The sequence below is a fragment of the Protopterus annectens genome, chromosome 8.part0 (genome assembly GCF_019279795.1).
Source record: "Protopterus annectens isolate FY-2018-M chromosome 8.part0, PAN1.0, whole genome shotgun sequence".
NCBI classification, from domain to species: Eukaryota; Metazoa; Chordata; order Ceratodontiformes; family Protopteridae; genus Protopterus; species Protopterus annectens.
This window is the reverse complement of record NC_056741.1, coordinates 1807611243-1807628890: the sequence shown is the minus strand read 5'-3', so window position 1 is coordinate 1807628890 and position 17648 is coordinate 1807611243. Positions and strand designations below refer to the sequence as shown.

General features: G+C 36.9%; 1 protein-coding gene across 1 annotated transcript in view; it reads right to left on the bottom strand.

Moving 5' to 3' along the window:
• The window catches only part of HYDIN (HYDIN axonemal central pair apparatus protein), a 6673197-nt gene that overhangs the window by 2965196 nt on the left and 3690353 nt on the right, over positions 1 to 17648 (bottom strand). Inside the window, exon 42 of the mRNA XM_044079523.1 lies at positions 14235 to 14418. Within this exon, the coding sequence (XP_043935458.1) occupies positions 14235 to 14418 (184 nt within the window). The remainder of the gene's footprint in view (positions 1 to 14234; positions 14419 to 17648) is intronic.

Sequence of the window (17648 nt, the reverse complement as noted above, 5' to 3'; positions counted from 1 at the left end):
GATTTTGTTCTTTATATTGTCACACTTCCTTAGTCACTTCTTTTTCCAAACGGACCAAGGTTTCTTGGTCTATATAGTGTTCTTCATGGAGCTGTTGTATTAATAAACACAAATTTGCATTTGAAGATTTTGACAGTTTTTCTTGTGGAAGTATTTTTCTTTCCCAATTTTTCTCAATCTTTTTGAATATCTTCTGCCTACAAATTCTGAACTTCTTGCATAATAGTAGCAATACATAACTTCTTTCTTATCCTTAATAGTCCACTCTATCATCTGTAGTGCTCTTTTATGGCCTATCAGTTTTATGTGATTTTTGTGGACTGCTACTTCCTTCTACAACAAGGGGGCCTTCCTTCCTCTGGGCCTGTCCTAGCCCCATTATAGGAATGTTTCCATGTCTTGAAGATTCTACACCATCTTTTTTTTCCCAGGCCTGGCACCAGTGTGCCTACAAGGACTGGGCAGATTTTTATCCTAGCTATCTTTTTTTATTTTTAACCTATTTCTGTCCATGATATATGCTATATAAAATACAGTTGATATATCAGTGTCTTGGTGAGATTCCGCGAAAAACAGGGTTCACCTCATGAAGGTATTCACCAAGACTTGAGGTGAATTCAATTCCAGCAATACTACTGTCCTTTACTTGCTGATTTATCATCTCTTTCAGCTAAATGTCAACCCATATATGTAACTCATTGGATACGAAATTGGCTGACAAATAAAACCCATGAAGTTAAGGCAGGTGGTCCACATATCTTTGATTTATTCCTCACAGTCCACACAGTCCCTGTGTACACCAAAAATAATAAGGAAATCTAAAACAAACTCCAGTGGTGGAATTCCCTTATAAATAAATTATATAACTAGAGAAAGAAGTTGCTTAATGCTTATAAGAGGTCTCATTTTACCTACCTTAAGAGTACACTTAAGCAAAGTAACTAAGAGCTTAAGGGAACAATTAGGAAGCTCAAAGTTTAGCATGAATGTAAAATGGCCACTAAAACCAAAAAAATAACTGCAAATCTTTCTTTAACTGTGTCAGGAAGTTAGGAACTAACACCCAACAATGTTCAGGACTAGTCCACAATAATAAAGCACTCACTGACCCAAAGGAAATAGATAACATCATAACAAATTTAGTGTAAATTTTATTCCACATATTCCACAGTCACAGCAACCCCATTAATTATTGCGAAACAAGTTCTCTCAGCCTTTTCAAAAACTAAAAATACTTCATCCATGGACACTGATAACATACCAAGTTGCCTGATTACCAGTACCAAATAGGACCTTTCTGAACCCCTATGTAACCTCTTTGATCTAAGTCTCTCCACTGGTTACATTCCTGAAGCCTGGAAAAAGGCCACTCTAATGTCATTACACAAAGGGGGCCCAACCACAGATCTATTAGTCTCAGCTGACTCATTTGCAGCCTCTTAACTTGGACATTGAAAATCTCTTGGCCCTGGATCCTCTTCAATTATGCTTTGTCAAAGGAAGGTACAGCCTCCTTAACCTCACTAATTTCTTTGCTAAAGTAACTGAAGCAATAGATAGTGGCTCTGCAGTGTAGCATATTTGGTCCTGGCCACGGCCTTTGACACCATTCCACATGAAGGTATTATTAGTAGACCTGCAATCTGAATATAAATCCTTATATTGCATGATGGATGGCTAATTGGTTGTCTGAAAGAACCCGTGTGGTTAGAGTAGCAGGTACCACTTCTGAAACCAAAATAGTTACCAGTGGTCTATCACAGAGCTCAGTTCTGGGTCATCACCTTTTTGTCATATATTTCACAGACCTTCAGGTCAGCACTCCAAATAAAGTTTACCAAAGCCAAATCTGAGGTACATTTGGCCTCCCAGGCCAAGGACAGACACAAGGCAATCTATTGTTACATCTGCAACCTTGAAGGCAAAACACAATTGTGTGCAGATCTCACTGTTAACGGAATCACCCATACTGAGCCAGATGAAATTGAAGAGAATGTGTCACAGGAAGATGCCATAGAACCTTCTATAGAATGCTCGCAGGAATAGGAAAACAGGTTTGGAAGAAAATGAGCTAAGAGAAGAATTGCTTGATTTAATAGACATGAACATATATATCAAGATTAATGAAAGAAATTGCAGAAGGTTAATAAAACTCAAAAAGTCAGAAGCCTGCTAAAACAAATGAACACAGTAATTAGGACTGTTCGTAGAGATCCATGCAATATAACATAATTAAACAGGCTATATTACTGTGCAGCTAAATCAATAACTGATAACGTTCTACCACAAGAACACAGGTTAGTGAGGGAAAGGAAGGGGAGAAATTGAATACCATCATGGAAATATCGAACAGAGAAAATTATAAAGCAATTAAGACAAGAAGTGCAACTATTATAAGACTATAGAAGAGGGAAGAGATTAACAAAAATACCAAGAAAGATAGATGTGATAAAAGCAATGTGCAATATTAGAACAGACCAGGATCTATCGTGCACTACTGCAAATAAACGAAACATTTCAGCACAGGTGGAAAAACTTAGATGATACGAAGATAAATACAAAGGAAAAGTACAAAAAAGCAATTTATTGATGACCCAAAAAGGTTTTATAGAGAAATGATGAATAAGGTAAAATGAATTGAAAGACTGCCAAAAAAAGAAGAAATAGATACATTTTGAAGTATCTATGAAGATCCTGCGGAACATAACAAAGATGCTAAACGGATAGAAAAAGTAAAAGAAGAAATAAGATGTTTACAGGTACAGGTTATGAAATGGGATGAAGTGGCAGGTAGAGAGATTGAAACAAAGTTAAGAAAAGCCTCTAACTGGAAAACCACAAGCCCAGATGCAGCACCTAATTTTTGGCTAAAAGCATTAACATCTTTGCACAGAGATTTAGCCATGAGTAAGAACTATTTATATGCGCACCCCGAAAAGACAACAACCTGGTTAACAACAGAATAAACAATGCTCTTACTTAAGAGTGAGCCTGCAAGCTACCCTAAAAATTATAGACCAATAACTTGCCTTCCGACGACGTATAAATGATACATGGGAATTAATCCTGACAGAGTTTATAGTCATTTAGAAGAAAATTCAATTATGGCAGTAGAAAAAAAGGGCAATAAAAGAAAATCATATGGAACAAAGGATCATTTGTTGTTAAATAAAGTCATAGTGGAGAACTGCAAAAAGGAGAAGAATCAAAGTATGGCATGGAATGACTACAAAAAAGCATTTGATAGTATCCCACATTCATGGATAAAACAGTACTTAAAAATGTATAAGATTCACCCTACACTAATTGACTACATTCAGTGGTGGATCCAGGAATTTGCAAAGGGGGGGGGGGGGCGCAGTCTGGTTAGTTGACTACCAGGGTGTAAGAGGTCAAGTGGGACACTACGTTTGTTGGTTGTGAAAAGACCATCTTAAGAAGCTCTGACGTGTGGAAAGACATCAATGTACATTCAGTTGCATATGATTTTGCTGTAGATATGGCAGAAGAAACAGGTAATTCTTGTGCAGCACACAGCACTTGGAGACTGGGTAATCTCTGGGATACATACCTGTCTCTCCAGCAGATCCAATTTATATCACAGGTAAGGTTTAAGTCTTTAGAACAGGTAATTCTGGTACTGTTTGTTTTGTGGATATGCAGGAGGTCCAGCACAGTGGGGTCTGACAATGCCCTGCATATCAGGAATAGCTTTCACCTCAAAAGCATGTAAGAGACAGAATACTGGGATAGAACCTTAAGGCAGTCTGCATAGGACATTTTACTTAACCCTGTATTCTTTTAGTGAGGAACCTCTGTGGACATTCCAGTAGTTAGATATGCCTGGCATATCTCTCAACTGCACAATTTTTCCAGAATGTCCAGATTTTTGCCACATATTTTTTGTCTGTTTTTCAGAAAATTGTGGTTTTCTGGCAAATTAGTGGCAAATCACTAAAGACTGAAGTTAGAAAATAATGACATTTGAGTTTCCAGCTTCATACCCTTCAGTAAAGTCATGCTAATACAAAACCTGTTCTACTAACTTTCTAAGTTTGTAAGAGCAATATTTAAAAATTGTCCCTACTTTTGGGCCTTTGTCCCATTTTTATAAATGCCTTTGTCCAGATTTCTTGCTCTAAGAGGTTGAGAGGTAGGACATAGTTAAGTACATACCAAAGGGGTATTCTAGTTGACAGGTCTTCTGACTGCCAAATACAGTGGAACAATGACTTCCTTGAACTTAGATGCCATACCTTTGTTTATAAGTTGCTCAGCATAGGATTTCCTCACTACTATAGACATGAATGATTACTATTCATGCATGTTCCCAAGCCCCTGACTGCTGGCTCAACTCTAAGGGGTATGTTGTCAATATGATAGTTACCAGGGGTGGATGACTTCCTGAAGGATACTATCATGCATTTCTTGGCATTTAGTTTTAGTCCGTGGCTCTGACACCAGTCTGTCAGCTCCTCCTGGAGATTCAATGACAGCTCCTAATTTGCAATCATCTGCAAATTTTTATCAGCCAGAGACCACTGACATTGGCCTTGACTTCAGAGAGGTAAATGCCAAAAAGGAGTGGTCCAAGGACTGATCCCTGAGGGACTCCACTTGTAACTGGCCTATTTGTAGAGGTGGCTGCCCAGTTCTAACTTCCTGGGTCCTGTCTGAGCCAGTTGGCTATCCACTGGGTAACATACGAGTTTGTACCCAACCTTTTGAGTTTGTCAGCAATGCCTAAGTGGGGTATTGTGTCAAATGCCCTAGCCAGGTCAAGGTAGGCAGTTTGAACCATTTTGCCCTCATCCATTGCTTTGGTGACCTTCTCAAAGAAGTCTACCAGGTTGACTAGGCATAATATGCCCTTGATGAAACCAAACTGGGTTGGATCCAGTGTTTGGAGGTTTACTATATCACTGTTGATCATTTCCATGATAATTCTTCTCATGGATTTACGTACAAGACTAGTGAGACTTATGGGTCTGTAGTTTCCAGGGTCTGTAGACGGCCTACCTTTGTGCAGAGGTAAGAACTTTCTGTTCTCCATTCATGCGGCAAAAAGCTTGTTTAGAAGCTATAGTTAAATAGCAATTCCAGAGGCTCTGGCAGGTCACTTTCATGCTATTTAGAAGCCATACTGAGATACTGTCTGGACCCATTGATGCAGTGTTCTTGGCCTCAAGGACCTTGTTCCCTAGTGATAGCAGGGGGGTTATATTAGATGGTATTTCTGAGGGAAGGTTAAGGGGGAGAGAGGGGTAAAGTTGAAGCTGAATTTAATCAGCCAGTAGGTTTGCTATATCTTCTGGCTTAGTAGCCTAATGAAACAGTTTACACCATTTGCAACAACAGTTCAGCCTCTGGATAGATGCATCATTGATATTTGCCACCCACATAAATCAGCAGATAAAAGCAGGTTATGCCATACAACACATTTTTAGTCAAGAAAGCAAAATAAAATTATTGCCCAATGTGTCAAACCTTTCCCTGGCTCATTCTCTCTGCTACACATTCCAATAGGTGCCTTCAAACAATTCAAAACCAAATCTCTTACTCTGTATGTTAAATGTACTCCCAAATGCCTAACAACCATAAAATGAATATCAACCACTGATTAAGCTCCTATCAGTCCTGATATGCAAACCTCCTGTTCCCTGGCTATTGCTCAGCTAGCTCCTATGCACTATTAAAAAGGTCAGAATCTCGCCTAAAGCCACAGCATGTTCACCTCAGACATACCATTCATCACATGAGCTCTATACTACCATCAAAACATTCTACATTTCTTAATTCAAATGGTAAATGTACTCCCAAATGCTTAAGTACCATAAATGATTAGCAGTCACTGATTAAGCTCCTATCAACTCACATATACAACCACCTTTTCCATAACTCACCTCTGCATTATCAAAAAACACCCTCAAGCACTCAGAGGCACAAAACATTCACCTCATATGTGGCATCCATCACAGAAGCTCCTTACCAATACAGAAACATTCTGTATAACTGGAACTACTACACAGGATAAAATCCATGCCAGTGAGGATATCAATCACCTCATTTTCCAAAGCAATAAAACGTTTACCTTATTTCCCCATCCTCCATCTATTCTTGCAACTCTGCCTTTGTTAACGTCCCCAAGACATCTACTATTCTTAATCAGCTACTCAGCTTCAATTTTCTCGTTTTGTGTAATAAAAGTGTCAGTTTCTTTCCAGTTCCAACCCAACATAAACCTCTCAAATGTACTTTATTTAAACTGCATGTTCTACATTAAAAGGGTCTGTCACACATTTAATGATGACATTTTTAACAAATATCTGTTGTAAATACAGAATCATGTCAATTCATCAATATACTCTTAATTACAGCATTATTAACCATGACATGAGCTTTCTAGATGCAGCTGTTAGTAAAACTTTCACATTAAGGAGAGCTACATGAATATACACAAACAGTATTGAGTTACCTGGAAACTTTAAAACAACTACGACCAATTAAAAATCATGTTCAATCACTTGTTACTGGCTGCTGTGCATACCGCTCTTAAAATGTAAATAAGTTAATTTTTTATTATTTTTCACATGTTCTCTTTTCCTTGCATCTATTTCAATTATATATTTTTTTCTTTTATATTTCAATTATATTTTTAATCATCATTTCAGTTTGCTAAGGACACTAGGGTTGTTGCTGAAGTGACAACCCGATGCCTTGTGCACAAATGGGGGGAAAAAAAAAAAAAAAAAAAGAGGGCTGTGAATGGATGGATCAGGGCTGTTGGTTGAAAAGTCGGCCAGTATGAGTGTCTCATAACCTATTTAGGGTCAAATAAAACTGAATTTAATTGACACTGTGGTCAGTTTTTGACTGCAGTTACATAGTCTATCAATAGGCAGTTCAGCCCAAACAAAACCGTCAAACTATGTATTTTCTTATTCAGTTACAAATTTAAAATTCTCAGTTCAGAAGAAAAGAACCATTAGGTCTGCAAATCCCCCACTGAGAGAAAAATAGGGAGATATATTTACATTCAAACATATAAAGTGCTGTCATCTTTGGGCTTCAATTCAAATATCTGACACAATATTCTACAATAGCGCCTTAACTTCACCAAAAGCAGTGGCACAGCTAGAATCTGTGCTGCCCAGGAATGTCTGAGTTTGCAGCCCCCCCCAACAAAAATCATGGTCAAATGGAACTCCCAATACACAGACCCCCCACAGTCATTCCAGTGTCCCATTACTTGGCCATTTCTCCCCATTTACCATAAACACTAATGTGCATACTGCTCTATGCTTTACTTCTACATTTACTATTATGGATTTCATTTAAATATTTCTTTTAAAATGTTATGGCACAAACACTGATATTAGAAATCTGCTAAACAAAGGAAAACAGTCTCACAATGAAAATAGACTTAGCATTAAAACTTCTCTGCCCTTTAAACTCACATTCATTGAAACAGCATTGAAACTCACATTCAAAGAAAATGCATCTGGCCAGTGATGGATAAAAAGTTTAACTTTGGGCTCTTTTCAAATCATAGGCCACTTGCACACATATTTAGGAGCATGCAGACATACATGTGTTCTTTGATTCACCTTCTTGATTGTATTAAATTATATTCCTTATATAATACAGCACATTTGTTACAGAATGTTTTTAATTTATTATTTTGAACATTTAATACATAAAGCAACAAAGACAAAACTGCCCAATTCAGAACATTTCCATCAAAGTCTACTGAAACTTCTATCATTACAACGCAGCAATATCAGTAAATATGCGTAATCTCTGCAAGTCATCTAAATCCATATTAAAGAGATCTGTAACTAATGAAGTTGCTGCTAGCAAACAACTTTATATTTCATTGTTTCATCTACAAATAAAGTGCCTGTTGCCCTTGAAGAATAAATTGCCCATGTTACATTAAAAAAAATGATAAGCTAGTAATATTGCAATAGGGAATAGATGGCAAACTGATTACCTAGTAATGATGAAACTTATCTCCTCCAAAGGAGAATCTACACAGGACTGCAGCATCCACCCCCTTTAAAGTACAACATAGTACCATATCAGCAATCCATCTACATACTGTGGGATTAGAACCCACAGCCTTCTGCATCAAAAGCAAGTATACTATCTGCTGTGTTACTAGCAATGCAAACTGGGCATAAGCAGAACTTCTCTTTCCCAAAAGCTCTTAGCTCCTTGTAAAATTCACTTGACAATCAACTAAATCCTTTGCAGCACAAGAAATCTAGTAAAAGCCAAAATTTACTGGGGGATCAAAAGCCCAAAACCAGGAACAAATGTTAAATATTGCTTGCATAATCTTAGAAAGTTACTAGAATAAAACATGATTTGTGTTTCCATGTGTTTCCTGAAGGTACGAAGACTGAAATTTAAATGGCTATCATTATTTAGTGAATTAAATTCTCACTGATTTGCCAGAAAACCACAAATTGCAAGAGGAACAGACCAAATGTATGAGCCAGACATTCAACCTGGCAACACACAGAGAAACCCAGCAGCACACAGAGCAGTAAGAACCAGCAGAAAGACAAATTAAACACTCTGGCAGCAAAAATAATCAGCAATACATTCACTAGTGCACTCACAGACAGCAATAAGATGATCAAAACAAATGCTGTACTGTATTTTAAATTGTGCAGCATGCACAGACGTGACTGGAAGAACAGATGCTATGGGCAGCTTGTCCAGTGCTCATAAATGGAATTCCGTTATATTCTGTCACTGCTTTCCAGAGACTATTCTACTGTACAATAAATCTGCAATTTAAAGCCAAGGCACAAAAGCAGATTGTTGCATTTTTTCCTTCTACTGTCTTTTTCTACGTTAACGTCTACTTGTGTTAAAATAGAGAAAATGAACATGCACGGCATATAGCAGTGGACATCTTGTGGGGTTGAAATAATAAATAACGACCGGATTCGTTCGACTGTGGATTTTTATCTTCATTCATGGATTGTACTTCACCTGGGTTCTTCTGATTTTATTAATTGCCACTACATGGCATGGATGCGCAGTTTGATCAGTGGGGTCCAGTTGGATAATGCCTGATTTTGTTGGAGAAGTGTTGGCTCAGTGGCTAAGGCTGATCAAAATTGAAGTGGTTGATTAATTAAAAGTACTAACTTGGTCATATCCATCGTTTTAAATTTGAAAGTTGGCATAATGTCGTTTTGGTATTTTTTCACATAGATCAAGTTCTTGGCTGTCAAATCTGAATTGCTGACAGAGAATCAAGTAGCGAAGTCAGTGGAATGTAGATTTTGACAGGTGTAATGGGGTGAGGGGAAACTGGTGAATAAACTGATATTAAACCTGGGAAAATAAGCTATAAAATGTCATGGTGGGGCATTCGTTAGCGGTAGTTGGAACAACATATTTATTTTGTGAAGGAATAACGCCTTAAAATGTGTCAATTTAAGCGCTTTTCGTGAAGATCACAGTAAGGAACATGAATATTAGGTACTTTTACTACACAGCGCAGTATGAATTCTTACTGAGAATGCGGCAGCAATTTTTGCCTCACAACATCTCTGTCTCACTTTCCATATTCATTGCATTAAAATAGTTATCATTCTGCCAACATATTACCGTTACAGACACCAAGCTAAGAGCCCTATTCCCTGAGCAGCTAGCTACAAATAGGTGATAGGAAGCACTGTACATGCTGTTAATGTGCTTGCACTCCATAACGGAAAACCTCAGCTCCATCTTTTGCTACTTTTTGACCCGGACCAATTCAATTACATTGCTTATTCAAAGATATTACCTGTAAGTAGAATTAGTGTTTCATGAATCTGTTCTGAGTGTCACCTCTTGTAGTAAATCACCTGTGGGTGAAACAGAACCTGCAGCGTCACACTGGAAGAGCAGGTCTCTGCACACTCTGCAAAGTCGGACTCGTTTAAAATTAAATTAATAATAAAAAAGGTTAAGTAAACTATTTATTAAAACGTGTCACCCAACGCTCGCACCCACCAACGCGCCTAATTCAACTAGGGAGATGCTGTTGGAGGAGAATCGTTAGAAAAATCACATGATGACAGCAAACTCCAATTGCATCTTGAGATGTAGGCACGTTTGGTGACAGCATACAATTCTTTGCAAAGAAAAAACGCACCTTCAGAAGTTGAATCTGAAAAATACCGCCAAATGTACTTTACATTTTTGGGTTTCAACTTATATTCTTTACTGCACTATGAAATGGAAAACACAGTGGATTTTCTTTTTCATAGTGCAATAAAAAAATATAAGTTGAAACCAGAAAATGGATCATTTTGGTGGTATTTTTTTCCGATTTCCAAAAAAAAAAAACACATTTTAAAAGGGGGTGGCGCGCGCCCCTGCGCCCATGCCTAAATCCGCCACTGACATTACAGTGACCATGAAACAGTGGCAGACCACGTTACAATTAATCCATGATAAAGGACAAATTATTATCTCAGGGACAAAAAAATTCAAAGGGGGATATTCCAGGGTGACTCCTTGTCACCGCTGCTGTAGTGACCTTGCCCTTAACCCATTAAGCTGTCTATTTGTCTACTTAACAGCTTAGGCCATGGCTATAATCTTGCTCCTAGAAAGCAACAAAGTATAAAGACTTCTCATCTTCTCTTTGTCGATGATTTAAAACTGTATAGCTCATCAGATGAGGAACTGAAAGCACAACTGCAAGTTGTCAAAACTTTTTCAGATGATATAAGAATGTCATCTGGTCTTGATAAATGTGCAAAAGCAACCTTTAAAGCAGGAAAACTGCAACACCCAGAAAACATCAGTTTGGGACAAGAATATGCTATAAAAGAATGTGAGCAAGGAGGAGTATATAAATATTTGGGAACTAATGAAGGATCAATAAAAAAAACATGAACAAATGCAAATAAAACTTAGTAAGGAATACTTCAGAAGACTAAAATTAATCCTAAAAATAGCACTGACATCTAGGAACAAAATCCAATCTATAAACCACTTTGTTCTTCCTGTCCTAACTTACAGCTTTGGAGTGAATGACTGGCCCCAAAATGTGTTGGATAGATTAGACAGGAAAACAAGAAGGATGATTCATGCGCAACAAATGATTTATAAAAATCAGTGCATATCAAGATTATATATTCCCCATTCCGAAGGAGGGATGGGCCTCCTTGAAACTGATTATATGTAAAGATCTGCAATTATGGGACTCCACACATATCTGCTGACCTCACAAGACCCAAACTTAGTGAAAGTTTTGAAACATGAGAAGAATAAATCTAAGATGACTTCTCTGCTTAATCTAGCAGAAGCATATCGGCATTAAGCAGGAATGGAAATCAAACCAGAAGTAGATAAAAATCAGACAGCAACTGAATGTGCCAAAAAACAAAAGATCAGATGAGAAGGCAAGAAATGTGGAAAAAGCATACATATAGTTGCAAGCATAAAAAATTTCTGGAAGAACCTCATGTTGATCAGGACCGAATGCAGGAATGGTTAAGAAGAGGCGAATTCAAACCAAGAGATGAAAGGTTAATACTGGCGGCCCAAGATAGTGGACTGTATACACGTTGGTTTATAAAGTCCATTGAACATGTGGGAGAAACAGACCAATGTAGATTTTGTAAAACCGAATTGGAAACAGTTACACAACTCGTTGCTTGTTGCAACATACTAATGGCAGAAGGACTGTATACTGAAAGTAATAATAATGTGGAGAGAATGTTGCACTGGGGATTGTGCAAACATTATGGTACTGAAGTGGCTGAAAAACACTGGAAACGTGAGCCATAAAGCATCATAGAAAATGAAGAAGTCTACATCACATGGGATCATCCATTACCAACAGTTCAAAAGACAGATGTTAGAAAACTGGATATAGTGGTCCAAGAAAAGAAGACAAGAGTAGCATTGATCATTGAAATTGCTACACCCAGTGACTACAGTGTCTTGCGTACAGAGAGACACAAAGTCATAAAATATCAGGATCTGCAGGCAGAAAAGAGAGAAATGTGGAAGAAAGATACTCAGACAGTTCCAATAGTGGTAGGAGCAACGGGTCTTATAAAAAAGAATTTTCAGTCGTGTTTAGATATGTTACCAATACAAGTAACTCCATACAAATTGCAGAAAGAATCATTACTGGGCACATTGTGGGTGCTGCGAAGAGCATTTCTGGCTGACATCAAAGACTGAAACAATACTAATTTCATGAACTTTACTCATACTTTGACTTAGGAATGAGGCCCATTCCCGTCATGGTATTAGAAACCCAAAAGTCTTGGAGAAATTAAAAAAAGCCAGAAAATATAGCAAATCAATTGGCAGACAAATTCAGCTCTAACTTCACCCTTTCCTCCCTTCTAGCCTCCCCTCAGGAAATCCAATAAAATATAACTTTACCTACCATCCTTAGGGAAGAGGTTCTCAGTACTCTCGCTAAGGCCAAAAACAGTGCATCGATGGGCCCTGACAATAACCAAGGCTGCTTTTTAAATAGAAAGAACGATGCATCAGGCCCTCTCGAATCTGAAGAACAGCAGCTATCAATCCTCTGCACAAATGTGGGCCATCTACAGACCCTAGAAACTACACAGACATACATCTCCGTCTAATATGCAAACCCATGGAGAGAATTATTATGTAAATGATCAATAATGGCACAGAAAACCTCCAGACACTGGACCCAACCCAGTTTGGTTTTGTCAAGGACAGATCATACCTACTAAACCTGATGGACTTCTTTGTCATCTCCCAGGCCCCTTCTTACACTTTCCAAGAATACTAAAACTTGTCCAAGATTTGAGATGCATGGCTAGGCTTAAAAAGGCCCCAATGATCATTAGCCTAGTACACAACTAGGAATGTATGATTAATACAATTTGCAGAAGACTGTAAATTTGGTGTTTTTATTCAATATTCATCTGACCCACAATTACTCCAACAAGGGTTAGATTGTTAACAAACCACGACAGAACCTCCACACTCCAAACAAATGCAACAACTATAGTCCAAATATGGAAATGAAAATAAAAATGCAGATATTAAAACAGTGTTTTTTACTGCCTGGCTGCTTTATTTAAGTGCCACAAATATCTGCATTTTTATTTTCATTTCCATATTTGGACTATACATGTTGCAAGGGTTAGACTGTCAACAACTGGTGCAAGGAGAATCGTCTCAGATTAATTTAAAAAAATGTAGCATGGTTCACTATGGTAATCAAAACAGTTTCACTTACCATACAGGTGATGCATCCTTTCAGTCTGATACTGTTTTAAGAGATCTTAGCACTCTTGATGAGAATTTCTTATTATTTGATCATCATGCCTCCAAAGCAGTTCAGAAAACCTGTTATCTGGCTCATCTAATTTCCAAAAGCATTACCACTTGTTCCAAACTAGTCTTAATTACTCTTTAATAGCATTTTATAAGACAAATTACTGAATATAATGCACCTTTTGGCAAGTATTTGTGTAAACATAACACATAGCTTGACATATTTTAGAGATGTATAACTAAAAAGAACAGTGGCCTCAAAAATCGTAGCTATTAGGAGAGACTGTCAGCCCTTTATTTGTACTCAGTCTCTTACAGACTCCTCAGTGGAGATCTAAGTCTAGTCTTTCAAGCCATGAAAGATCCATCCCCATTTGATCTCCTATTCCTGCAGAGCTAATGGTATGTCAAATAATTGGTTAAAGGAACTAAACCATCAGCAGCAGTTTAATACAAAATGCTGAAATCATAGATTTACAAATTACATCCCATTGTGTCCCTCACCTCTGAAAAAAACATCTACTGCATGTCAAACAGAGAAGCAACCTTGCCACCTTCGTGGTAAACCTATATAATTGGATAGGCAGTTTCAAATCCCTCCCCACCCCCACCCCCAACAATATATCTTGTTTTGGCCTCCTTGAGGCTACAAGGATTTTTTGAATAGGTTTTTTGGCTAGACTTGAAAAAGTCTTCAGATACATTGCCTAGTACCTAGTACTTGCCTATTAAACTGAAATACTGCTAAAGTCCTCCATAAAAACATAAATCTGTTTGAAGCTATATAGGAAAATTGTTCATGTTATATTTATCCCACTCGAAAGACTTGCCATTTTTGCATCAATTTTTAAAGAAGTTTGCATTTTGTAAATCTGATTACTTTACTTTGAACATTAAAGATGATAAAATTACTGCCTTGTTTATCAGAATTAAAAGAATCCTACCTTCTTCCTCTCTCTTGGCTTTCTCTCTAGCATTCATGGAGGCATAAGTCTGCTTGAGGTTAATGAAAAAAATATAACGTCTGTTATTCACTGCTCTCAGGATACACTGAAGAGTGCTGGAAAGACTTCGACTATAGAGGGTCTCCAGTCCATCAAACACTACTCCTCGATGACAATCACTCAACTGTTTAAAAATAAATAAATAAATAAATAAGAGCAATCTGCAGCATTTCTAATCATCACCCTGTCCTTAAAGCATAATTAATAATGTGAAGCAAATAAAAATTATAACCATTCAAAATTAAATAAAAAAATGAATGCTACAAAAGTGGTCAGATAAAATGCCACTCCTTAAAGAAAGGTAGCTAACAAAGTCTGAAATACTGATCATTATATACGATCAGTAATAAACAAAAGAAAAATCAGAAAAATTAACATCTATATGCTTTCCCTTCAATATTTCTAATTGCATAACAACTTTATCAAATCCTTAAAGATGTTTACCAGTAACATGAGTACAAGTTTCTTCCTTCTATTTTTGTCCATTTTTGACTTTCAGCTTTGGAATTATACCTTAAGTAAGAATGCATGTCATTTATTTCTGTAAATCAGCAGGAAAGTCCAATGATGCTATTCAAGGTTTCCAACATAATGTGACTAAGATGCAGCTTTATTTAATAAAAAACTATCACTAAACCCACCTCAGGAGTGAAATCAATATATCAAAGGCTTTGCAATAAATGCATTACTCCAAAAATATGTAAGATATGTTTCTTCTAAAATGCTAATTTTATAAAACTGCATCCTTTTTAAATGGCAACTTTTAGTAAGATTCACAAGATTTATACATATGACTTGACAAATGATTTATACATAACTCCCCATCAAACTCCTACACATTTAACGATGCTGAGCTCCTCAGCATTAAGAGTAAAAAACACTATGTATTGCTGCTATTTACATGCACACTGGCCATAACATCCTCACAACTGAAAGCATCCTACACTGGATGTCTTCACACATCTCCCAAGAAACTATCATACTGACATACTTGAATATAGACCGACAGCTACTAAACAAGAATAACCCCAGAGAAAAAAAATCAAACAGACCATCAATCTTAGATGGGATTCTCACCAGTAGACCAAATAAATCCCTAAAATCTAGAAACTTACACAATATGATAATGAATCACCTACCCACCTTTACAATTAGAAATGTCAACATTATTTACCAACAAATTTCTGATTTGAGCACTTTCGTTCTTTATTTAAAATAATAAAGAAAGAATGAAAGTACTCAAATTGGAAATTTGTTTTTCTAGTTCTTTTTCCTTCCTTCGTTAGAGTTTTTTTTTTATTTTATAAAGTGTTCAATAGTACCTCTTGGACAGTTTTATTATACTATTATTTACCAACAAACCACCTACAATCAATCCCAAAATACTACCAGTTTCAACAATGACAACTTTATCAACACTCTTACTCCAATTAATTGGAATATTCTAAAAACAATGCCATTACATAATGTTGTCTCATTTTAACCAGACCTTTCAAGTGTTAAACAACCTCATCCCAGTTTATAATAAGAGAGTCAAATCAAACTTCGCCACATGGTTAAACAAACAAACATAACAAAACAACTTATCAAGCAAGGAGATAAAAGCCTGGGCAGAGTGGTTATAAAATAGAAAACAATACACCTTTATGCATTTAGCCAACTAAGAAACCTTACCAAATGCCAAATCAAAGTGACAAAATCACTATACTAATCTTCAAAATAAGTGCCAACACTATTTTTGTTATCAATAAATAAACCACTACACCCAGGCAATACTTCCACACCATCCCCATCCACAATCAATACATCAGATTCAATTCTCTCCCAGTTCAATTCTAATTTTATATCCAAACAGTGTTGTCTCTCCTTAACAATAATACTACATCTTCCTTTTTCTTACACTCACTCAACAACAGCCAATCACAAACTTTTAAATTCTAGCCAAGCCCTACTTCCACAATCCATAAACTTACCCACAAACTTGGATCAACATTACTAGCAGTAGATCAACTCCCATATCAGTACCCCCAAATTGCTGCTAATGTAACAGCTTATCCTATATTTATAACTGATCAATATACTAAAACTACATTCAATCCATTTGGAAATATTCCTGTATTATCCCACTGCACAAAGGAGACCCATTCATGGAACTAAACAATTATAGAACAATCACAATATTGTCACCACTATCAAAAATCCTAGAAAAAATGCATTTTATGCAGAAACTCAACAACAACAACCTTTTATCAAAAGCCCCGCATGGGTTTAGACCATATCATAGTACTACTACCACCCTCCTACACTTCACAAACAGTAATATTAACTCTTTTTCTAGATCTAAGGTATTCAACACAATATCCCACCATCATCTTCTCACTGAACTCTCCTCCCTTAGCCTGTCACAACCCTCCTTCCATTGGTTCTTCATCTATCTGGCAGGCAAAAGGCTGTCAAGTGGCAGCAAACATTCTTCTTCTTCTAAGAAATGTCAGTTGGTGTACTGCATGGCTCAATACTAGGCCCACTACTGTTCAGTGTTTTCATAAATAAACTTCATACAGCTACACAGCATTCAGAAATAATACAGTACGCAGATGATTCTCCTGCCATATGCACAGCTTTCCTCTGCAAGCGAATTGCAACAACTCACCCAAGACTTTCTCTTTGTAGTAAAATCTTGGCTAAAAAAATCCACCCCATTTCTAAACGCCAATAAAACTAAACTTATGCTATTTACCCCCCAAAAATATGTCATTTCCTTAAGCAAAGCAAAAATCAAAATAATACTTCAAGAAAAATTACTAGGTGTCTTACCTGAAAACAGCCTTTACTTGTAGGATGTGCTGGTTGAATTTATCAAGAAAATCCACCAAAAACTATGCCCCCTTTACAGAGTCAAACAAACCTTATAGACTCCACTAGAAAAGCATTCACTACAACCTACCAACTTCCATCACTACTGTATGCTTCTCTGATCCTAACAAACATTAATACCATGTCTTTAGCCAAACTACCCTCCTGCAACAAAAAAATTGCAAAATTTGTAGTAAAATACCCTTCTAGAACATACTGTTGTCAGGCCCTAAAATTATTAATCTGTCTAGAACTACCCAGGTATATGTTGTACATGCCAACTTCTAACTGCTCACAAAATTGACAAACTCTTACTATCTATAAATAGATCATACAACTTTTTCACATAACACACTACATTCACACCATGTATCTAAGTGGAAGAGAATCTCAATAGAACTAGAATCAGTCAAAAATTACCCCAGATTTAAAATAATGCTCAAACAACATCTAAATGAGGCAATGCTCCATGCCTTGCTCCAGGCCAAAACATCTCTC